This window comes from Poecilia reticulata, chromosome 16 (genome assembly GCF_904066995.2).
Source record: "Poecilia reticulata chromosome 16, P_reticulata-male-v2, whole genome shotgun sequence".
Taxonomy (NCBI): Eukaryota; Metazoa; Chordata; class Actinopteri; order Cyprinodontiformes; family Poeciliidae; genus Poecilia; species Poecilia reticulata.
Genome location: NC_088845.1, coordinates 6,478,453 through 6,503,380, shown reverse-complemented (window position 1 = coordinate 6,503,380; position 24,928 = coordinate 6,478,453). Strand labels below are relative to the sequence as shown.

The 24,928-nt window shown below is 38.2% G+C and overlaps 1 protein-coding gene across 2 annotated transcripts; it reads left to right on the top strand.

The window, feature by feature from the left end:
- The first annotated feature begins 1,050 nt into the window (after positions 1–1,050).
- On the top strand, positions 1,051–24,874 carry dpy19l1l (dpy-19-like 1, like (H. sapiens)). Of its 2 annotated transcripts, XM_008430927.3 has the most exons (23): positions 1,051–1,269; positions 1,372–1,449; positions 1,866–1,890; positions 1,985–2,072; positions 4,062–4,199; positions 4,862–4,982; positions 7,385–7,478; positions 7,673–7,730; positions 8,024–8,115; positions 9,220–9,319; positions 11,463–11,540; positions 13,843–13,929; positions 14,046–14,105; positions 16,063–16,143; positions 16,420–16,521; positions 18,284–18,355; positions 20,280–20,359; positions 20,472–20,496; positions 21,275–21,394; positions 22,127–22,301; positions 22,409–22,508; positions 23,735–23,860; positions 23,934–24,874. In XM_008430927.3, exons 1-23 carry the CDS (start codon positions 1,242–1,244, stop codon positions 24,094–24,096), a joined length of 2,091 nt encoding a protein of 696 aa, XP_008429149.1. In that variant the 5' UTR covers positions 1,051–1,241; the 3' UTR covers positions 24,097–24,874. The 2 variants fall into 2 exon arrangements, with proteins under 2 accessions (XP_008429149.1, XP_008429148.1); XM_008430926.3 differs by having other exon boundaries at positions 1,051–1,449.
- Positions 24,875–24,928: the final 54 nt, after the last annotated feature.

Here is a 24,928-nt window from a genome sequence, read left to right as displayed (position 1 = left end):
TCTCTGACAAAATGCAACAGTTTCTATAAACCTCAGCAGTCTCAAGAAACAATAACATTATTTTGTATTTTTATGAAAAGGAATCATGTCAACTTAACTAACATAAAATCATAACTATTGCAAAAGAACAGATTGTAGTTCTGCAGTGACACCTACTGGTCAGATTTGTCACTGCCTCGTGTTTTAGTTTCTTTTTTTCCTTTTTTTTACAAATGGAAACGTCTTATATTCTTCTTAGATTTTCATAAATGCTCTCACAGGGAGATACATTTACTAGTAATAAATCTTCATATGAAAAGGGATAATGAATATCTGGGGATATAGTTCTTGTTTTTTTTTTTTATTTTGAAAGAAATTGCATTAGTATTCATCCATACTGTTATCTAGGAAGTTGTTTGCAAACCACCTTATTAACAGATAGAAGATTAATGTGCATCACATATCAAAAATAAGTGGACTGAACCAGGGGTGAAAGTAGTTTAAATTCTTGCCGGTACTATGACGAAAATCGTCAGGGGCTCATTGTGGGAAACAAAATAAATCAAATCATAAAAATGTTACTCTACTATAAGCTGCCTGTATGGACAACGCAGAAGTAGAAGCACTTCACAATATGGAAAATATATGTATTGGTTCTGCTATGAGGGTGGAAAGTAATTAAATTTATTAATGTAATTACAATTTGTTTAATTTGCCCTTTAAGTTGTTTACAAAACCTGAACTTTTACTTTTACTTACTTATTTTGAATAAGGTTACTCAGTTACATTTGAAATCATATCAGTAAAGACAAAACATAAGAAAACATGAGAAAACATAAGCATTTGTTCTTTTAAGTATGCTGTGTTGTTATTTTTTACATTATACTTTATCAATTTAGGTAGGTTACATACTTTCTCTGTGTCTGAAATTGGTTTTATTTCATACCTCTGCTCTCTGATGTGTTATTTTCTTTTTATTTTGTTTGCAGTTTTCTGCACTTGGTTTCTAAACGTAACCTGTAACAAGATGCACAGGAGTCTGCGCTTTACGTTGCCATGGTTACACCTAAACGCTTACTGTAGTGCGACTAAACCACCAACAGGGGGCGCGGTGTAATAACACTTGTACGAGGAGTCAGTCACAGCATCACTCAGGTAGTAAACCAGATTGGAGGGGCAGATAGGAGCGACAGTGGAGCTGTTTAGCTCTCACACCCCTCAGCTCTTTCCGCTCGCTCCCCGAAGCTCCGTTCCTCATAGTCATGGTGGCTAAAACCAGGAAACAGACCGGTAAGAGTCCCGGTCAGACCCAGACACTTCATCATATTTCACCCCACAGCAAAAGTACCATTAGGCGACCAGGCAGGGATATCAAGGCTTTCTCTCATCCAGACGGGCTGTCGATAATCGGACACAAGCTCGGGCTAACTTCGCCGTCGGTCTGGAGCCTGGCTGTCACGGTCCTTTTCGGTAAGTTCGGAGCTTTAGCCCGCTAGCATGCCGATAAAACCCAAGCTAACGGGGGCTAGCGCTGGTAAACTGGTGCCGTTACAGCGGGAAATCAGGGAAATTATCTCGGTTCACCATCACAAGGCTAACCGTTAGCTTACGCAAGCGCTAGCTCTCCGGTAGTCGACGTCGATAAACTCTCATAAATAACTTCCGCTCCGTTATAGTTGCATTATTCACCGGTTGGACACGTGTTAACAGGTTTTCCACATTAACGTCACTCCTGGATATCCATTTATAATAACCCAGCAGTAAACTGATGGTTCAACAATCCCATTTAAATCGTGACCTGTGCGGTTTTACTAGTGTTTGTGTATTTGCTGTTTACTGACCCATTTTCACCCGTTTCACAAAGTTTTCAATCTCTCTGTCCACAGCTGGGCTGACTGGATATCTGCACTGGTAAGCTGCAGCATCAACACTGCTGTGTTAGACAGACACACTCGTTTTGCCTACTTGCTACTTGTTTACACACTTGTCCTCTTCCTGTGACTAGGCATCATCTGTCTCAGCTCTTTGAGAATGACAGACACTTTTCACATCTGTCCAACCTGGAGAAGGAAATGGCTTTCCGAACAGAAATGGTAAGCATTGGCTTTCTCTTTTACCTGATCACTGAATAAACACTGATCAGGCATAATATGACCATCATGGATACCCTGGCAAAGCTTTGTGTATTTTCTCACCTTTCTAATTTACAGTGTATAGAGAAGTAAACATAAAAATTTAGTTTTTCATGCACACCAGATGATATCGGTAGCCAACCAAGCAATATCCTGAATCAGATGATTATACAGAATGATATGTATCAAACTTCCTGAAAACACAAGTATATACCTGGTAATGTTGTCCAAAAACTCAAGGAAGAAAAGGTTTATTTATGTGTTGTCACATCATTCTCTGGTTTGCACGAGAAAGTAGCTGTTGCGTAGAAACCAATGTTTTTAACCAATTTCCCCTTAGGGTCCATACTCAGTGAACCAGCATTAATATATAAAAAAAACTGAGCAACAGTGGCTAATCTATTGGATCGGACCGTATAACCGGCCTTTGCTCTTCCATTGACCCTGTCACCAGTTCACCACTGCTCCTTCCACCACTAGTGATAAACGCTGACCACTGTGGATCTGGAACATTTGTCCAGCCACACAACTTAGCTTTGCAGACCCAAGTAGTTTCCAGATTCAATTCAGATTGTCATTTCATATTTTATAGTAAATGAGACACAATTAAGCAGAGAACGTGTTTCTGTGCTGTTTGTAACCAGAGATGCGTAGCAACTAGTTGTATTTGGGGAAAAAAGGTACTTTTAGGAGTCGTTTTAATGCACTACACTTTTTACTGTTGAGTACAAGTTCTAGTTATTGTACTGGCCTCTAGTTAACTTTTCTGAATGAACAAATGACAGTAAGGCTATTGGTCATACAGTCAGTGTTGGTTTACAAGGTTTTACGTCATGAGAATTGCCAAAATTTGGTGTGATGTTATTAATTTTCTCAAATTTTTTTATTGTATTGTACTTGAGTACCAGAACCTGCATGTAAGTTTTTACTTTATATAATACAAAAACTGTCCAAAACCCTGCATATTAGATTACTAGGTCAGTCTAATTGCTGTGTACCATGTTTGCATGCTGATATTCTTCTGATATTCACTGGTCAATTTTTCAAAATGTTTGTTTGTGTCTGTCTATCACTCAGTTGACATTTTATTGGGAAGTGTTATGAGATTTTTATTTGTTGTGTGTAGTCTGGTTGGTATTCGCAACTAATCAAACGGAAAATGAACCCTGGTGCTTGTAGCATTTGTTGTGGAATAAAGCTGATCCATCCTAAAAATGTCCATTTTATCCCTTATGTTGTACCGGATTGCAGAAGCATTTTTGAGTACTTCTCTCTTTTGTTTCGTTATGATGTTGCTGCACTTAGTCTTGAATCATAGTAAAATCCTTCCTGCACGTAGGTTCCAGATTGTCCTGCACTTGTGAGGTTGTCATTCTATATTTAGTTTTATATATGAATCTAAACACTCAAATGAATAAATGTTCAGAGGATTCCTGCCATCGTGAGTTCTCAGCTGACCAGGAAACATTTATAATTCAATGTAGCAAATTAATGTGTACTTCATTACATGTTAGCAATATAAATACATAGTAGTCACATTGATTTTAGAAAGTACTGATCAGATTAAGCACGACGAACAGGATGGTTCAGATCGCAGCGGCCCTGTGCCTGACAGACGGATGTAAGTTTTCAGGGTGGGAATTAAGGATGTTGAGCAACAAGATGAAAAGGTCAAAAGTCGGTTTTGATGACAAGGCAGCAGAATTTGTCATTTCCCAACATTTAGGTTTTTTTTTTATTTGACTACCAAACAAAATCAGTCTTGTTGGAGCAAAGTTCAGCTTTCACTTTTGTGTACACACACCAGAGATGACCCCAGCCTGGTGTGTAAACATTAAAAAAAAGAAAAGAGTGTTTTCTCAGGGTTAAGTCTGTTGGGTTTTACTTTCTCTTGTTGTTCATCCTGCTTTTATCGTATAGGTTTTTCTTGATCTTTAATTTTGAATCCAGGGTCTGTACTATTCCTACTACAAGACCATCATCGAAGCTCCTTCGTTCCTGGATGGACTCCACATGATCATGAACGATCGACTAACCGAGTATCCTCTGGTCATTAACACGCTGAAGAGGTTCAATCTCTACCCAGAGGTAACTTTAATGTTTTATCAACATTTTTTACATGTTGTATTGTCTCTATATTACTCTTTCCATTCACTGGGGGTGCAGCACTTGTTGGCACCTTAGCTGAAAAGACTTTTTGCAACCATTTTTGTCCATACAACATTTCACTTGAGTGAAGAAACAATTTTTTTGTCCTTAATGTATTTACTATTAATTTATTATCTAAAAACCTTTGCCATATGATTTCTAATTCATTGTTTACGATTCAAGTAAATTCAGATATTGATTTTGCAAATGCATAATATATAGTAGTATCATCTGCATACATTGTTAAATTTGCATGTGAACACATTCCAGTTGTTTTAAGCTCTGACTTCAGATATGGGAATGTTTCTTCATTTCCAGACTTAAATCGATTGTTTCATTCTGTTGTTTGTGATAATAATTAGAAAAAATTGGCCTTTCTGACTATTTGTTTATACCTGAAGGAAACTGGAGGTCATTAATTGTTAATAAAAAAATTACTCAGACAGTATGATTGCCTCTGTGAAGAGTATCAGAAACCCAGAACCCTGTTAAGAGCATAAAGCCATCAGACTGTTTCGATTATTCCTCTGAGAGGAGAGAGAAAAGCCTTTTGAAAGCGTCTTGTTCGATCAAGCTTTTCACTGCCTCTTTGCTCTCCTCAGGTGGTACTGGCCAGCTGGTACCGCATGTACACAGGTGTTATGGGCTACTTTGGGATCCCCACTAAGACGTGCTGGTCCATTAACAGAGGAGAGGGACTCACTCCTGTGGATAGCTGTGAAGGTATTCGGTTGCCATGGAGCCCCATCCTGAGCTGCCTTTCTCTCTCACACTCAAACACACACACACAGAAAATCTGCTGCATTGCACTAAACTATATCCTTTTTATTTTGAAACTTCATAGTCTATTTTATTTGTTTTTTGTTTGTTCATTTATTTTGGATATTTAAAATGTCTTTTAGTTCCAGTGTCTTTAGAAATTAGTTTTGCCATTTTTATGCTGTTAGAGAACATTGGACTCCAAACGACAATGTTATCTTTTATTGCAATTATTTCTTGGACAATTAATCACCCAGTAAAATTTCTTATTTGATAACAGCTGTCGGTGGTTTATGATGAGGAACCTTTTTTGTTTTTCCTTTTGTCCAATAAAAGATAATCAGTTTAATCACAACAAATGTACAGCAGTAAAGCACCGCTTCCATTTAGTGTTTTTTTTTTTTTAAGAAGCATCCAGCGATGAAGAAAAGCTTCAGAATTAATTTAAATGTGTTGCTGTCAGCAGCTGCAGTCTCTGTTCTGCTTCTGTCTCATTAGTGCAAGCAGCAGGGCCTTTGTAAACAGTCTGTTTTCACAGTGTTTACACGAACCTGGTGCACAGCCACCCTGCGTTTCCTGTAAAAACTGTCACCCGTCGTTTTCATTTTTGTGAAATCCATAGCGACACGGCAGAAAGCAGTGAGTATGCGCTCCATATTTAGACCAGCTGCTGTTTTTTCTGTGATTCACAGCCACACAAGACCGTCGAAGGATCACGTCAACACACATACAACCTGTTAGTCATTGCATCCTTAATAAGATTCACTGTTTTGTTTCTTACTCTGCTAGAAGCTTTATGAGGAACCGATTTTAACAGTGCTCATTTTTAGTCTCCTGAAATGTGAGGTTGAACATATATTTGTAAGCAGCACTCATGAGTTAACAGCCTGTATAAGCAGACAAATCTTTACCAGCTTTCCAAACATCAAAATTTGAAAATTGCACCCACTCGTCTTTGCGAATTAGTCTCAGAATCAGTCAGATTGAATCTCACAGCATCTGTATCAAACGAACATCTCTATGCAGCCTCTGCAGAACCGGGTTACAAATTAAGGAGGTAAATCATTGATTTTTCCAGCATGGCTGAAGCAGAAGCATTTCTAAAACATTTAGGACACTGGTAATGATTACTGAACTTGGATCTTTCCATTGCAGCTCTGATTGTTTGTTTCTTCTTGTTGTCTTACTGGAAGGAGAAAATCCACCACAGTCTCAAGTCTTTTGCAGCCTCTACATTAGGGGTGCCCAAAGTCGGTCCTCGAGGGCCGGCGTCCTGCATGTTTTAGTTCTCTCCCTGGTTTAACACACCTGGATCAAATAATGGCCCATTAGAAGGCCTTAGAAGAACATTGACAAGCTGAAAAGGTTGTTACTACCACCAGGGAGAGAACTAAAACGTGCAGGATGCCGGCCCTCGAGGACCGACTTTGGGCACCCCTGCTCTACATGATTTCTTATAGGATTGTATTTTTCTGTATTATTCATTTATATTGACCAGTATTTAAGTCCATCCACCTCCTATTGACTCCAGCTAGTTTTTCCTAGTACAATGCTGCCACCAACATGCTTCATGGTGGGGATGGTGTTGTCAGGGTGATCTGAAGTCTTTTTCTACAAATAAAGTCACATAAAATCAACAAATAAAAGAACTTGAGCTCCAGCTGCTCAAGTTCTCACTAAAACCAGGAACAACATCTCTATCATTTCTAAAATCCTTTTGCTGGCTCCCTGTATCTCAGAAAATTGTGTATTTGCTTGTTGATTTTGATAATGGCATTTGACAAAATGTGTTTATTGCTTGTTTCATGATTCATTACTCTGTTATGTTTTATGGTGTAAAGCACTTTGAACGTCCTTGTTGTGGAAATGTGCTACACAAATAAACTTGACAGATTGATTAGTTTTAGTCTTATCTAATCAAGGCACTTTCTTCCAAATACGCCGCTTGGTAGAAACAACTTGTCCAGAAATCTTGATGCAAACCTTCTAAAATCAGGTTATTTTTTCTGAAGGAGCTATAAAATGCAATATTAACTTGCAAACTGAAAGTATAATTGTGTAATTTTTTGGTGAATGAAATATTTAAAAAACAGATGTACAGTAACCAAAACATCCACAGCAGTGAAGCAGAGTTTCCTCATGGGAAAAGCAGAGCACCTCAGGTATATTATCTTTTTTTTGTGAGCTATATGTGCCTGACCTAATTTTACCAACCTGAGGAGCTTCTGATCTTACAGAGCTGAAAATGTCAGCAGTTGAGCTTGAAGTAGTTTTTCCTGCCCACTTGCCAAACATCCTTTAGCTGCAAATGAATCTGTTGACTGTAAAATGTGACTCTGTTTCTTTTTTTTTTTGGCACACATCAGGACTGGGCGACCCGGCATATTTCTACGTAGCCTGTGTCTTCCTGCTGAATGGCGCAATGATGAGCATTTTCTTTATTTATGGGACTTACCTCAGGTGAGTTCATGTTTGCCCTCAGCTCTGCCCTGCAGCATCAGAGAAAAGCAAAGATTATGCCAATTTATGTGTCGAGTGATAATTTGTTTTCTGTTTTTGGCCATTCTTTGTATTTAAAACAACAACTAGAAAACTTCTTCTCCCATCTCTCGTCTGATGTTTTGATATATTTCTTTATTTTTCTATCTATCCAGTGGAAGCAGACTGGGGGGAATTGTCTCCACGTTGTGTTTTTTCTTCAATCATGGTGAAGTGAGTATGTTTCTTTTAACAACTAAAAAAATACAACCAACCAATCACTCTGATCAGAGCAGAAATTAGAGTTTGAAAATCAGAGATCTGCTTAGCTGCAGTTTCCTTTTTAACATGCATGAAGTGACGTGTTTTCTATTGCCAGATTGTATAGCTTTTTTTTTAGAGCAGTACATGAAAACTTCCTGCCTTCCTGTTTTTTTATATAGAAATTCATTGCTTATTAAATAATTTCATAAACTGTAATCCACTTCCGTTTGATTGTCCTTTATTTTCTTTCTGTATGAAATCAGAGCACTCGTGTGATGTGGACTCCACCCCTCAGGGAGAGTTTTGCGTATCCATTTCTAGTCCTGCAGATGCTGCTTCTCACCTACATCCTACGGTAAATGCACAAATCACTCGTCATGCTAACGCTCACCTGTCAGTACTGTACTCACATAGACAGCGTTTCAGTGATTTGACCATGATTTTTATTTCCTTTTGTCAACTGACCTTTTACAATGATCATCTCCAGACATTCTTAAACAGCTATCTTAACATTTTGCATCCTCAAACTAATAAAGCTACTCTCCATTATTATAATCTAAATCAATCCCATACATTCGAAGTATCTCTATATATTATAAAAAGTCCAGCATCCCCTTTTTTTTATTAGTTCAGCAATATTTAGATTTTTTTTCAGTTCATTGTGTCTTGCATGTTAACAGTGAAACTTTATTGTTTCACTGTAGTAAAAAAGTAACAAGCAAATATGATTTGTTTCAAGGAGAAAGTCTGTTTCTCAACTGAGATTATGGCAGCACCACTTACATAATCCACCACATTCTCCAAGCTTCTGGTTCCGATTGAACTTTCCACCCATTTTGACTTTGTCTTTCTTGAATATTTAATGACTGTTGTGTGCTTTTGAACACTTTAGGTCAGATTTAAATAATTTAACATGGCAAAGACCAGAATGTTATTTTACTTCTGGATACATAAAACCCCAAAACCGAAGGAGATTGTCCTCCTTTTAGGGATAATTTCATTAATACCGAGATGTTTCTAATTAAGCCGTCAGTGTATTCTCGAATAAAACCCTTTGTGTAGTTTGTGTTGGTAGTCTATAGCTATATTACTGCTTTTGTGCTTTGAGGAAACGAGGTTCTGCTCCGGTTATCAGCTAAATGACACTCTGAAGGAAGCTCTCAGAGGAGCTGCAGCACTTACCGCAGTGAAACATTATCCTGTCATGTCGTATCATCTTGTGAATAACACTTTGTTCTGGGTGAGACCTGTTAGGAAGCCGCTCTGCATCGGCTTTACGGTAAACGGAAAAGGCTCTCTCTTCTGAGTGACATTATACATAATAAGGTTCAGTGGGTTTTTTAATAGGGCCATTGAACGTGTCTGTTTTCTCAGACATCTTAATACGGCTTTTCTTATCTCCTCTAGATTCTCAGCTCTGAATTATGGTTTTACCTCCTCCCTCTCTCTTCTTCTGCAGCATACGAAACCCAAGCAGGACAGCCATGGTCGCTCTGGGCATCTCCAATTTATGCTTCATGCTGCCCTGGCAGTTCGCCCAGTTCGTGCTGCTCACTCAGGTAAACAGAGACAGAGAATGTGTGCAGGGCTGGTAGATTAAGGATATAAACTGGGAACAAACATCATACTCTGGCAAGGACACTGCTGACAAACGCTGTTGCTGAGCATGAGAGAAACAAAGCAAGAAGACAGTAGAGGAGTCGGGAAGGACAGGAAAACGCTTCAGGGTTGCATGCAGGAAGATACTGGTGCACTGCATCCTGCTTCTGTTTCACCTGCAAATAGCATCCAGTGAAAGCCTGACTAAGCTTTTTATTGAACTCGTTTGATACATTCTAAGCTTCATCCTCTTGGACCAAGTAATCTACATTTATACTAAAGCAGAATTATCACCTTCAGTTAAGATATTAACCATTTAAACCATTCCCTAAAAGGGACTTTGCTTCTTTGAAGAGGTTAGGAGGGGTGTATGGGATTTACAAAATATTTTCCATTACATTTTTTGCACAAACTCATTTTTAGATAAAGAGATTTTAGTGCTCAGTTCTGCCTTTTTTGAGTTCCTTTCAGTTTGAGCGCTTTTAGGGCGGATTGTCACTTTAAAGCCAAGTAAACTGTTGCAGGCTATGCTCCCCAACTCAACATTTACATGTGAAAGTGGCTGCAAACAGACGTGCAATTACGCAGACATACATCTTTAAAAAGCAGAAGTAGAGCCTCCTGCACAACCAACAAGAATGCAGCAGGTGGTTTCTGAATAGTAAGTCAACAACCAAACACTGGTCAGTGCATACAGCAGTAAAACCAGCTGAGCAAACGTGTGGGATCTCCACTAGGGTTGCTAGGCTCCCGTCGATTGTGGCTTAAAAATTGGGAGGTTTTTGAAACAGAATAAAGATCACATTCACTGTTTCACATCCAGCTTGAAAGCAACCCTGCTCATCCTGTGTGGAATGATGGACGATCTCTCCGATACCCTGGAGTAAACTTTCCATGGGAACCTAAGGAATGTGATTGGTGTAGCTGTCGGTTTAACCTAATTGTACCAACACGGCCCCACAGAAGCACAGATCATAACTGAAGACCTACTGAGCAAAATCTGACACAGCCGCTGTGCGCTTTCGATACCGCTCTATGTTTAGAATCCACTCCTCTGCTCTTATTCTCAGCAGACTCTCAAAAAGTGTGAAATTGCTCTGTTTGTATGAGTTATAGTTTCCACCAAGCCCTTTTTCTTCTGCAGCCCAACTGTATCTAATTCATCGCCCAACGTGTGGAAATTAGTTTGAAAAAGAAGCAAAGAAGTAGCCAAACCTCTTCTCACTACGTCTTGTTTCATCCTGACTCCCTGCATTCACAGCTTAAACCGATTTGCATCCTTTGCAATGCATCCTTGGAAACATGTCCTTGATCGTGTGTGTGTGTGGGTGGGTGTGTGTGTGTGTGTTTCTCTTGCAGGGTTTTTTTTTTATATAGTACTTCTAAATCCCAGGCCTCTGTTAGCGCTGGGTCAGATACCTCTGAGTTTGTTTTTTCATCCTGAGAATTTCATGTCTCAATGGCATAATGTTAAATGTCTACATGACACCTGACACCTCTGTGATCATTAAAACATATTTATCTTTTATTCATTAGCATAATTTCACAGTGAAAACAATAAATTAGTTTGATTGTTAAGAGATTTCTGCTGTTAAAACTACATTTATCCCTTTGCTTTCCCAACACAACCAACGTAATCTCCACAGATGGATGAATTTTCTCAGCGATTCAAGAGAGAAAGAGCTGTAAGAGTCTTTGTCACAGCTTGAGTTGTTTTAAACTTTTAAAGATGCGAGTAATTTTAAGATGAGGAGCTGTTTTATTTCTGGTTTATGAGGCTCAGACTTACTTGAATGCATGTTGTCTCTTGTCTTGGTTGCTAACAGAAATGGGATTCTGTGTTACATCATATTTACACCCCAGGTGAACAAGAAGTAATGCCAGAATTATCCAAATTTGTATACATTTCAGCAAATAAAGCGTTTAGGGTTTTTTCAGAGTGAGATTGTCCTTCTAGAATAAAAGATGGTTTTATTTAAAGGTCTTTTTCTATTTTAAATCCAGAGTCTACTGTACTAGAAGCTGTTCCTTTACGTTGAAATGATGTTTCCTCTGACATGCTGCAGGTTTTCCTTCCTAAGGTTTCTGCTCTCTGTGTTCCAGGTGGCTTCGCTGTTTGCGTCCTACATCCTGGGCTACCTTGCTGCTGCTAAAATGCAGTCCATCCTGGTCACTCACATGGTACAGCAGACCTACATGTAGTACATTAATCAGTAAACATCTGATTAATGATTAATCAGTAAACATGTTGATGGTTATGCTTCCTCCTTTGCAACTCAATTCTGCACCTTGACAGCTTGGATTTGTCAATACAGGCATGAAGGAAAGCATTTCTGTATTTTGCATAAAACAAACCTTTTCCCAGCTGATTACCTCTGAGGTGTGACATGTTGTGTTATCTCTGGAAGTGTTAGCTGAAAGAATATCACATAAGACAGGAGAACAGAACCGGCAGACACAGGGATGGGTTTCTATGACATTAACAGTATCACTGCTCATGCACAGTTTCCTTTTGCCACAATAAACTCAGAACATACGGGAATGCGACCGTTTGTTCCTCTGGTCCACATTCCTGTCGCCCTAATCCTCGGCTTGCCTGGCTCTCAGCTGCAGTCTGTGGCCGCCGCAGATAAGGAGAAGCTCCTTTACGGGAAGATTGGGACGGGAAGGCATATGGCTGTGCATAATTTAGAGAGCTTGGCGATGACTTTGGCTTTGTCTACTGAAATAGAAGTGACACAGTTTTGACGTGTGTGTCCTCTACCACATGCAGAGTTGCATGTAGTGCATAAAATGGTTAGTGTTTACCCTCCTAGGTGTTTGGTTTATATAATAAATTGGCAGGAAAAAGCAGCAATTTTTGACTGCTTAGAAGGAAATAAATATAAATTGATCTAAATGCTTAGCTTTTATGATAATAAATCTGAGAATAATTGAAATATTGTTCCTTTCTGGATGTTTTTTTAAAATAAAGCACGTGTGTATCAGTTTTCTTTTAAATGCAACATTACCAGACATTCAAATGTTGATTTTTACAATAAAATTTCATGATAACAGAACCCAAACCAAGAGAAAGGACCCATAGAAACAAACCAGGCAAATTTTGATGGCTGATAAACTGTCCCAGAAGTTATTGTGATAAAAAATAATATTGCCATTTTGAGATCGTTTTCAACTAATGTAACAATAATGTTTGTAACAAAGAAAAGTGACATATTAATGTGAGTTCACCCACTCAAAGATTAAAAAAAGACATTTTACTCTGCATCAGGAAGACGTTATAAATAAACAAAACAACAGAACAGCATCAACTAAAATGGATTGTGAAGTCTCTGTAAATAAAATTACATTTCAATAAATAATGATCATTTAGCTTAGACCAGGAAAACAGGCAAAAGTGGCAGGTAGTGCAAACTAACTACTCTGTGTCAAATGTTTGCAGCGTTTCTCAACACGCCTGCTTCTAAACGATATTAAAGGGGAGTATCTATTTAACGACTGTTGTCCAAATGGAAATAATTTTAATTTATCATGCGATTAATTGATTTATTGGGCTTAATTGGATCATGCCTTTGCTGCACCACCATGATGAGACTCCGCCGCCTCCCACAGGTTTTCCTTTGGGCTCTGGTGACCGTCACTGTTGTCATGCATGTCATACAGCCATGTTGGCTGCGGCACTTTAACGAAGAGGCCCAAAGCGTACCTCTGTGTGTGAACAGCTTTCCCCTTTTTGAAAACCTGCTACAGTAATCCTACACTGCTTTATCAAATACCGACTGGCAACAGCTGAAAAGCCCCTCAATCCTAAGAAACCCCAGTTGGTGATCAACGTCTGCACAATGGAGAGGAATTCGGTTTTCTACACTTCACTGGGATTAAGTATTAAGACTTTGTTGAATGGGATTATTTTCTGCTTGTGGCTGCGAATTCCCAGTTTAATGCATTGGTTAGATCTATTATTATCACTTAATGCAGATATCCCAGGCCACACTGCCGCTGTATTCAGACACAGATATTATTTTGCTTTTTTCTCTGTGACCAAAGGAAACGACTGAAACTAGTAGAGGATGTAGTAAAGAGACAGTAGTGATGGTGGCAGACAAAGTCTCTGATCTAATGTCACCTGATGTGCCACAAAAATCTTTTAAAGAAAGTTGAATAAAATAAAGCATAAAGCAAACTGTTATTATTCAGGCAAATTTAAAATACGATGAGCTATAATTGGTTTGTCATTTTAGTCTGATGTTTTCCCTTGTGTCTCCATTTCTGTTGTTGCCATTCATATAGAGTGATTGTGATGTTGGTTTTTCATTTGGCTGCAAGGCTGATTTCCCTAAGGGTGCATTAATAAAGTGATACTGTATGAGATCACTGTCATTGTCAGCCTCTAAGTGTTATTATGTGATCACACAGATCATTTGCAAACATAAAGCTACAGATTTCACACTGAGAGAAAACACTTGTTCTCCGTTTTGCTCAGATCACACTCGGCGTCTGCTTCGTCCTGATGTTTGGGAACTCCATGCTCCTCACGTCTTTCTACGCCTCTTCGCTCATTTCCATCTGGGTGAGTTTCTGAAGTTCTTTTTATGCAAACATCAATTTAAGATGTTCTTGTAAGAATCTATGTGTTTTTACAGAAACGGATTCAAACCAGCATTTAATTGTCTTTTTTCTGTTTAGGTCATCATTGCTTTAAGGAACCAATTCATTCAGGTGTTCAAACATGGTGTTATCCTCTGGGTGAGAAGAAATAACCTAACACTGTTTTTCACGCATCATTTCAAGCATGTACTGTGGCGATACTTTAGATGTTACTATTTTGTGTTTGCAGAGAAAAGAACAAACAGAAGAGCTGAAGTTGTTAAGTTTCCTTCACAAATGCAAAATTATTTGATAATATCAGGTCTTTGGTAACAGTTATCATATCCTTACTGTCCACTTTTATGAACCTCTAGTTTAACGCACTTAAATTCTGAATACTGCATGAGGATTAGAGTTAAGGATTTAAAATTCAGTCATTCACTTTTTATGCATTCCTTTTTTAAAATTTAAAGAGCAAAATGACAAATTAGGAATACAATCTAAAAGCTCTTAAATCCCCCCAAAGTGATAAGGTTGTGTTAACCAAAAAATAATTCATGCCTTCAGTTTTACTTTCAGTTTTGAGCAGCTGGCATTCCACAGTAGGCTAACCTTCAGCAGTGCAGACAGAGTGTTTGCATAGTGTCACATGAGTTCATCTATCCATCCATTCATCCATTTTCTTTACACCCTTGTCCCTCAGTGGGTTCGGGAGGGTTGCTGGTGCCTCTCCAGCTAACGTTCCGGGCGAGAGGCAGGGTCACCCTGGACAGGTCGCCAGTCTGTCACAGGGCGACACAGAGACACACAGCCATGCACACACACACTCACACCTAGGGGCAATTTGGAGAGGCCAATTAACCTGACAGTCATGTTTTTGGACTGTGGGAGGAAACCAGAGAACCCGGAGAAAACCCACCATGCACAGGGAGAACATGCAAACTCCATGCAGAAAGACCGGGGCCGGGAGATTAGTTTAATCTCCCGGCCCCGGTCTTTCTGCATAGAGTTTGCATGTTCTCCCTTTAAAAGAAATCTGGCAAATATTCAATAGTGTGACAGAGATAAATTGTAAGTTGGAGTTTTGGAGAAAGAGACTCTCAAGGTGGATCTGATGTGAAACATAGAATAAATATTTTAAAAACAACTTTTGTTGGGATCAAGTTTTTCCTCAAAGGCCCTGGGAGCCATAAGCATGACATCATAAAATAAGAAATGAAAAAAAATCTCTTCTACCTGTAAAATTAGGGATGACGTAGGCGTGCCATTAATTGTGGCACTCCTGCTATGTCATAGCATGTTTTCCCCTAATGAACATTTTAACTCAAATTGAATATTGTATTCATTTACATTAGCGTGAATGCAATAAAATGAATTTAAAAAATTGACACATTATTACTAAATATTTGTGTAAATCTCTAAACTTTTGCTTCCTTCTGGTAGAAGATTGGAAAGGATATAAAAACCGTATTTAAAAAGCACTGATATAAATATCTGCCTTGTGATTTAGTGCAAATACAAGCACTACATGCAGGAAGTCACAACATCTATAAATACAAAATGTTGTTGAAAATCTGTAAAGGCAGCTGAAGGGCTGCATGCTCGTTAGGACTGTTGCTTCGCAGTAAGAGGCTGCTGGGTTTGGATGACCTTTCTGTGTGGAGTCTCCATGTTTCTTGCAGCATATTTAATGAAATGTGCTGGTAATAATTAGACTTGGGTTAGACAAGTGTTTTTTCTGCAACAATTTTTTAATTTCAAAACAGTTTTTTAAGTCAATCCCTACTTCAAAATGACTGTTCAGCTCAGGCTTTACTTTTGGTTCTCATCTGTCTGACTCTTTTTGTGTATATTTTTTAATTTGTTGTGATTTTTGTGGATTTGTTTATAGGCCTTGTTTAATATTCACAGAGTTTTTTTCTTTTGGTGTGTTTTGTTGCTCACAGCCAACGCTTGTGTGATGAAACGCAAAATCAAACGAGTGGGAGGTGAAATGATGCAGATAGCATTTAGGATAGAATTTGTAATTATAGTAAATTATTTATTAGCTTGCTCTTGTTGCTTTTTACAGAGAGGCTTTGATTGCTTGAAAAATAATTCATGTTTTCATCGACAGGTGATGCAGGGACTGGCTTGGGTTGGCTCCACAGTTCTGCTCAAATTTCTGCTCTCCTCTGTGTTTGGTGCCTCTGATGATGTAAGATACCAAGGTTTCATGTTTTAATGCTTCCACTTTTCCATGAGATGATGATATTCTAACTCTACATTAAAAGATTAGAGTATTTTCAGAGAATGTTCATGTTTAAACATTGTAAGAAACAATAAGTAGGAACAAGTAAAACTGTAACACTTGATGTCAGAAATAGTTAAATTAAGCCACTCTGAACATTTTGAAACCTACTGAAAGTATTAAACCACATGTTGGTTCCATGTTAGGGCAGAATTGGCACTTTGTGTTTTTATTTTTTTCCAGGCTCACATCAGTGGACTGATCAAGTCCAAATTCACGAGTTACAAAGACTTCCACACTCTGATGTACACCTGCGCTGCCGAATTCGACTTCATGGAGTTTGAGGCAAGTCAAACCAAATTGTTTTCTGTCAGCAGAGCTCACGTTCGTCTTTCTGAACATCTCATAAGAGTCGCATTCAAGTCCTTTCATCCAAAATGAAAGTCTAAATTGCTTTTAAAATGTCACTTGGTTTCTTTTTAGATGTCAGACATGTTGAAACTCCCGCTGCTTTGTGTCAGAGTTCAGATGGAACCAGATCTGTGCCGACAGGGAATAAAAACCCTGGCAGTAGAACTTGACAGCTGATTCAGTCGAGCTTTGTGCTGCACGCTGACCTGACTTAATGATTTAGCTTGAACAGAATATGAATGAAAGTACACTGACTGTCTGCAAATGTTTGCAATTGATTGTAGTTCCTTACTTTGACATTATTGTGGATTAGGGATGTCATTATTAAAAAAACTCTTAATTTCAGAAGCAGGTGTTTTTCATTTACATCTGTATTTAATGTACTTTGTGTTATTTCATTGTTATATAGAGGTAAAAAAAAATATTTTTTCTTTGTTGTCTTATTTCAGATTATTTATTGAACAGCTTTTATAAATTTTCCTTTGACTTCTTTGCACCTCCAATGATTCTACAATACAAACCACAATGATTTATTTAAAAAAAAAACAATCATCTCCTCAAGCTTGGATTTGTTGCTTATTTTTACTCAAATTCACACAAGATCAAAACAATACATGAAGACTGAAAGTTACATATGCAGTCACAGTCCAAGCATTTCTACACAGGGGTCACAAACTGTCAAGTTAAAAGTAATCATGGGCTACAATTTATTTATTTATTTATTTGTTGTGAAAAATTCAAAGAAAAAAAAAACCCTAAATACTCAATCAATCAATCAAATTTTATTTGTATAGCACATTTCAGCAGCAAGGCACTTCAAAGTGCTTTACATAATTAAAATAAAAACAGTAAGTGACATTGAGAAATAAAAAGAAATTAGAAAGTAAAGATAAAAACATTAAAGAGATAAAAAAAAAAAGATTACAAAGGTACATTGAATAAACAGTGAGAAAGAGAAAGATTTTTAAAAAATTTAATAAAAGACAAACACATATTATCTGCATGAGGACTTGCTCTTATGGGGTCTCCTCGAAAATAAGAGGCTCTACAAGCCTTTCCTTCTGTAGGACTTTAGTCAAACCGCTATTTGACAAGGACTCTAATATTAAAATGAAACCTCCTCACCTGGTTTTCATACAGACAGATTCTGTACATAATTTTAGATGTATTCTAGGTTATAAGAAAATGATACAGGTCCGTTTTTAATCCTGATATTTAGTCAAATGGTGTACCCAATTCTACTTTTAAGTAAAATGTACAGGTTGTTTGTGGTGCTATGCATCATAAAAATGAAAAGAAAGCTAGAAATGTGGTTATTAAAGAAATTATATTTTGTGTTGCTGCTTAAGTTTTCAATTTTAAGACTTCATTTTTCTGCATTATGTTTTTTTAATCTACAAAAATGTAACTTTAATTTGTTTTGAGCACATCACCATCAGCAGTCTGGTAAAATAAATCTGTCTCGTTAAACTGTGGACACTGGCCGCATAGAATCATTCCAAGGGCAGAAAATGGCCCCAGCGCCACATTTTGGACACCCCTGATCCAACATCAGTGGAGATGTGTTTCGATGAACGATGCAAATAAATTACTAAAAACCCAAATTCATCAATAAACTCAAAAATCTTTGAATTTTGGATAAAGATCAAGTTTTTCACTTGATAAAAATGTCTCTCTCTGTCTTTCTCTCCCTCAGACGCCGGTTCGTTACCTTAAGACGTTGCTGCTGCCCGTCAACATGCTGGTTGTTGCGCTCATTGCAAGCAAGGTGAGTTTGCTCACATAAAATAAGTAAAACTTAATATATAGTCCTATTAGGAAAAACCTTGACTTTTAATTATTTGTTTCACTCCAAGTCGGGCTCTTTTTTTCCCTCAGTACATTTTAATAATCTGAACTAATAAAGCTCAGAGTGATGAGCTAAAGCTTTCAGTTTTACCTCAGGAGGTTTCTAGAAATCATTAAAACAAGAGGCTGACAGAAATATATTACACCTGAAATGTTTGACATTAAAGATTTATTCAGATTATATTAAAGCAGCTGATATGCATTTATCTTGTAGCAGATATTATATGTAAATATATATTCTTCATCTATTATTTTAATCTTAAATCAGGTCTGTGAACCAATATTTCACGTATTTTAAGACTCTGATCTACCTTTGATTAGCTCTGATTCTAATGCCTTACAATAAAAAGAGATTCTTTAAAACACAGATTGTTATTTGTGAACTCCTTATTTTACGTTTACCTCTGAGCAGGTCCAGTTAGGAAACAGCAGGAATCAGGCTGGTAAAAACTTGGCATATGAAGGTGAATTAAAGAAAGCAGAGATGGATTAAATAATCATCGATCGATCTGAATAGTATGACAGATTATATTCATTAATTGCTGCTTTGATTTGGATGAAATGTGTTCGTTTGACACCAATTACCAACCGAAGTGAAAGAATTTCCAAATTAAATTCTTTCAGTTTTTATATTCAAGAAAGGAAACTGGGATATTATCTATGTTCATTAAACACAGAGTTATTTATTTCAAGTGTTTTTTTTTTCTGTCAATGTTTATTTTTATGGCTTAAATGAAAAACGGAACATTAAACTAATTAAAAAAGAGCATTTTTAACAGAAATGAGTAAGACCCTGTACTGTAGCATACATATATTCAACACCTTGTTGTGCCTTTTTTTTGCATGAATTACTGGATCTGCATGGCGTGGCAGTTTTTCCTTCCACTTAACTCTCCATTAATGTTCTTCGATACATCACAAAGCTTTTTCTGTGGCACTGTACAAATTTTCTGATAAACAGAATTTTGGGTTTTCTTTTTATCCAACAGTCATAATTTAAATTCAGATTTTTTTTTTATTTATTACTAAATAAAGTAATCTCTTTAATGATTTTGTTTCCAAACAAAACAGCCGAATATCCGAGGAAGCCAACGGATTGCATTGACTCTTTCTATCCTGATCATCGTTGCTGCAGCAGACAAACCATCTGCTGTATATTTGCTAGATTATGTGTGTAATATCTCCTTTATTAAAACTAATTAGTGAACAAACTCTCACCAAAGGAAGCTAAAATCTTCTGCAAAGTCACTGAGATTATTATGGATTATTAAGCACTTCTCTTCAGGCTTATTGAATTTCCCTGCATGTGGCATCATGAATTAAACATTGAGACAGTCAGGAGGTTTCACTACAAACCCGCTGCTGCTCTGTGCAGCGCTGCATGCTGTCAGGCATGAAGATGAAATCTCTTTTTAAACCTCAGAGCTCTTTTCACGCAGGAAACACGAAGCTGCTTGCAGACAACCAAACCGAACTGCTGGGATGAAGGAAGCCGGTGGCATCGCTTCAGTTTGAGAAATCTACATGAAAATGTTTTCTCCCCTGCAGCTTTTACACCTTTTTTCCCTCACTAAACTGAGAAGCAAAGAAAGTATCTATTATTGCAAGGATTTTTCTTGCTGAAAAATGTGAGAGAGAAAAAATATTTGGTGTTTAATCTTATTATGCCCAGCCCACGCTAAGCTAAGAATACATGAATCATTTTTGGCAGAGCACAGCAGGCAGTACATGAGCAAGCAGTTACAGGGGCATTAACACTAAAAACAAAACAAAAAAAATCAGCGATGACATTAAAAATCCAACAGCCGTTGCTTTTAACCCTAATCCTAATTTGTCCTCCTCAGACGGTGCAGGATCTGATTCGGACTCTGACACAAAAAGCAAAAACGTCTCCAAACATGGAGGACGAAGATGAATTCACAGGGTGACTCCTTCCTTCTCTATGCTTTTGTTTTTGTTTAAAAATATTCTAGATAGTCTTTTTATTTTTCTAATTAATAATTTTGTCTCTTCTGTTCACCTGTTTTGTGCTGCAGGTCCGATGTAGCTGCAAAAGGAGAGGTAAGGAAATAAAGTTCCTTTATGTTTTTTAATAGAGAATAAATTGATCCAGATGCCATCGGCTTCACTGTTCCTCTGATTTCAGAATATTTCTCCTCTGCTTTGCAGTCGGTTTTGTCTCTAAGGGATTTTCATCCCTCTTGTCTCTACCCAGACATGAAAAGCAGTTTGTCTTTTGCTGTGAAATCCTTCCTTTCTTCATCCCTCTCCCAGCTGTCTTGTGTAATTTTCTGTAACCCTGTTCACCCACCAGCAGCAAATTCCTCACATAATGGCTTTATTTTTTTTGTGCAGTACTAACAGTGACACATGAGTTGGGTTACAAATGCTAATTTCAATATAACCTTTATAACGGTGAGAAAAAGTCTTTTTGTGTGTATAAGCTCCTTGGTGTCAAGTTAGTTTTGTTATATTTTAAGTTTACTAAGAATGTTTGGCAAGATTTCATGTTTTTGGAATAGAAGATCTGCACAATGAAATGAAAAACCAGCCTATGTAACCTTTAACCTTCATGTTATTCTAAAATCTGCTGTAAAGATCTGAATTATTATTATTGATTCATTTGTTTGCTCACAAATAGGAAGTTGTTTGTTGTCAGGAGTTTGTTTTTGCATTTTGTTCCATTAAACCTTTACAGAAAATATGAATGACACCCAATACATATTGCTCCTGTTCACAGAGTGTCTGAAAACTCTGTCTTTTTTATTTTGTGTGCTGTGGAAGCGTGAGAAGTTGTGAATGTCTGCGTAAACTCATCCATTTCTCTGTCTTTGTGCAGCTGGTGTACCACAGCCTGCAGCTGGTGGCCTTCGCCGTCCTGGCCATCCTCATCATGCGCCTGAAGCTCTTCCTCACTCCGCATATGTGCATCATGGCGTCACTGCTCTGCTCCCGACAGGTGGGCCTCAACCCCCAAAGACACGACAAGCTGAGCCCAGAACACTGACTGATTGGAACAATACGAGCCCTCAGATGCAGTAAAATAAAACTAAATAAACACAGTAATGTGGGAATTGTGTCACACTTAACGGAGTCACTGACGACACTCTGGAAGCGCCGCCTTCTTGATATTTTGTGCTTTCCTGTCCTGCTCCAACACAGGTTTCAATATATTTAAATATATTTAAACTCAACTGCTCATCTGCATCTTGCATTCATAATTTGAGACGATCGGAGATATTTTGAAAAACCAAAATACTATTTTTGGTAGTTTTAATCATAAATTGTGTACAATTGTAAAAAAGGACAGTCATGGACACACTTGCTTTTTCAATGAGAGCTGTATACAAGCATTTTAATGGAAAGTCAAGTGGAAGGAAAAACTGTAATTGGAAAAGGTGCCCAAGCAAAATTGACAACCACAACATTGGGAGGACTGTGAACACTTTTTGTAAACTTATATTGTACGGAACATGACTATGCCTGACATTTTTCATTGGCCTTATGTAGAGTTACGATATAACAAACCACATTTTTACATTAGCTGTAAGCTACAGTAATCAAAATTAACACTTTCTGTGTCTGTGTCTATGAGCTAAACTCATTTCACTTTGGGAATTTCATAACTGCAAGAAGTATTTTTTTTTTAAAACGCCACCTGCATGTCATCAAATCTCCATCCCTTCCCCAGTTGTTTGGTTGGATCGGTGAGAGGTTCAAGCAACAGGCTGCAGTTTTCACCGTGCTGGGCATGATGGCCATACAGGGGGTGGCCAACCTGCAGGCCCAGTGGGCCATCATTGGAGAGTTCAGCAACCTGCCGCAGGAGGAGCTGCTGGACTGGATCCAGGAAAACACCCAGCCCGGTGAGTCAACAGCTTCACAAGAAATACAACTAAATTCACTCTGAAAATCTCGTTTTGACACATACAGCAGCTCTGTTGCTAACTGGTTCCACTGGTTCTGTGTGTAGACTCGGTGTTTGCAGGAGCCATGCCCACCATGGCCAGCGTGAAGCTCTCTGCTGGCCGGCCGATCGTCAACCACCCCCACTACGAAGACGCTGGTCTCAGGTCAGTTCAGCTGCCATGAGTTTTTCACACTTCATGATCACAAAGAACACATTTTCATGTTTCTGAGCTGTTTTCATGGATCCATGGGCAGCGGTCAGCTTTTAATGCAGGGTTCGAAATCAGGGATGCACCGATTGCAATTTTTTTGGCCGATCTCCGATTACCGATCCTGACCTACCATTTCCAATTTTAGCCAATTTAAATTTTTTGTCTGAAATGTCACTAATTATTTCAAAAAGGTTGCTGAGTTGGCGACTATTGTTAACTGTACATGTGACCTGGTGGGTCGGTTTATCAGTCAAACCTGCCACAGGAAAACAGAAGAGAGTTTTAGGCCTTTGTTGAGGTAGATGAGACGGGTGGATAAGATCTGCTTCGCATGTAAGCATCGGCCGATCACTGATCTCCAAAAATTCAAGAAATTGACTCTGATAAATTGGCTGGCCGATAAATCAGTGCACCCTTACTTGAAATCCTCGAAAATGTTTGAGTTTCATTTAGAGGTGTTCATGGTTTGGAAAGTTTTTAATTTCTGCATGGTGGCTGCAGCCTCAGGCGCCCGTCTACCCCGGTCTCATGTTGTTTGTCTTTTTCTGGACGGCCGGTACTGAAGCAAATTTCTTTGTGCTTCTGAATGACAATAAACACTGATCCTGATTCTGAAAGTCCTTTATTTTCAAGCTGCACAGCTTTTTAATAAAGTAACTTCATGTTTGATTAAAAGCCTAATTTTAAGTTATTTGCAGTTGAAACCAGATATTTTCATGCAAATTTTTTTGTCTCACTGTCTGAAGCTAAATTTGACTAAACTTTTTTTTTTGTTTTATGTCAGTTATAATTTAAGTGTGCTGTATCGCTGCAAAGTTATCAAATAAATTCAAAATTCAATACATTTATGTTTGTGTTTTAAAAAGGAAAGGAAAGCATGTCAATTCAGGACGGTTTATTGTATATCGGAACCAGAATCAGCCGATACTAAACCTCAGATATCTGCATCGGCATCGGAAGTGAAAAAAGCAGATCGGTGCATCCCAATTAAAAACAGTAATGAATTATATGATTTAATGGTGAATTGAAACCGTTTTCATTCATTTGTTTTGCCTTTGTCTCCAAATGTAGTGCTGGAAAAGCTAGAAAAGTTACCTTGAATATTGCCATGAATATTGCCATGGGAACAGTGTGTAAACTCTGTTAACGGTAACGTTTAAATCCATGCTTCCTCACAGGGAGAGAACCAAGCTGGTCTATTCCATGTACAGTCGCATGTCTGGTGAAACAGTTCAACGAAACCTGATGAAGCTGGGGGTGGACTTCTTCATCCTGGAGGATTCCTGGTGCACCAGGAGAACCAGGTAAGCCCAGCCCAGACCTCTCCTCTCTGGTTAGGGCTGTGGGCTCGTCTTCATCCCTGTCTCTGTTCTTCAGGCCCGGGTGCAGCATGCCGGAGATCTGGGACGTAGAGGACCCCGACAACGTCGGGAAAACTCCCTTCTGCACTCAAATGTCCAACGACCCGTGGCCGTACTTCACCACTGTCTTTTCCAACGATGTCTACAAAGTTCTCGAAGTCCCCAAAGATCTGAGATAACAGCTCTGGGGAGACGGGACCAAACCAAATTCAAGCAAACTTTTTTATCCTGGTTTCACACTTCTGTTTCTTCTTCCCACACCTGTGGTAAATCCAGCCTGAGTCGCTGCCCTCACAGCCCAGTATTTGTGACTTTCCAGTATTTTTTTCTGATACAGAAGCGTCACTGTGTCCATGTCCGGATCTATGAGGAAGCCAAAAAGTATCACTGTTTCTCACTTAGCTTGTTGCTTTGGCTCCGGTACGATTATTCCTTGTTTTAAAGGATTCATCTCTATTCTCCTTCCTACATTTTTAACCTTATAAGTGTCGCTTCAGTCAGAAACTGTCGGTGATGTCCACATACTGTGAAGCAATACCGTTTGCAAACTTGACAAAAAAAAAGCTAATTTCCTCTATCGTTATGCACAGTGAAAAGGTTTTTCTGTAGTACAGTATTTTTATAATTTATTTCTGTGAGCAGTTTTATGCAACTTCAAGATTTTAGGATGTCTGTGTTTGGAGGCTTTTTAAATCTAATACATATCATACAGTGTTGAATGATCTAGACAGTTTATCATGAGAAAAGAGCCCTTGCAACTTGTAATCTGGAAGTTTTTTTAGGGACGAAAATGGTAAAAAAATGTAAATATATCTTCAAACTGCCCTGGTACAACTTTTTATATGCTTGTTTTGTAAAATACCGATGTTTAGCCTTTAAAATGGTTCATATTGTGTTTCTTGAATTATTGTTTGTTGCCAAAGGAAGTCTTGTTATTAAAGCTGCATATTCAGGGTACTTTAACTTACACGTGTCTTTACTAGAGTAGAGAGGCTCAAAGTACCGGCATTA

Coding starts and splice junctions, on each gene's coding strand:
- dpy19l1l (XM_008430926.3), top strand. CDS start 1,242: ATGGTGGCTAAAACCAGGAAACAGACCGGTAAGAGTCCCGGTCAGACC. Junction 1,891..1,984: donor CTGACTGGATATCTGCACTG/GTAAGCTGCAGC, acceptor TCCTGTGACTAG/GCATCATCTGTCTCAGCTCT. Junction 7,731..8,023: donor TTTTCTTCAATCATGGTGAA/GTGAGTATGTTT, acceptor GTATGAAATCAG/AGCACTCGTGTGATGTGGAC.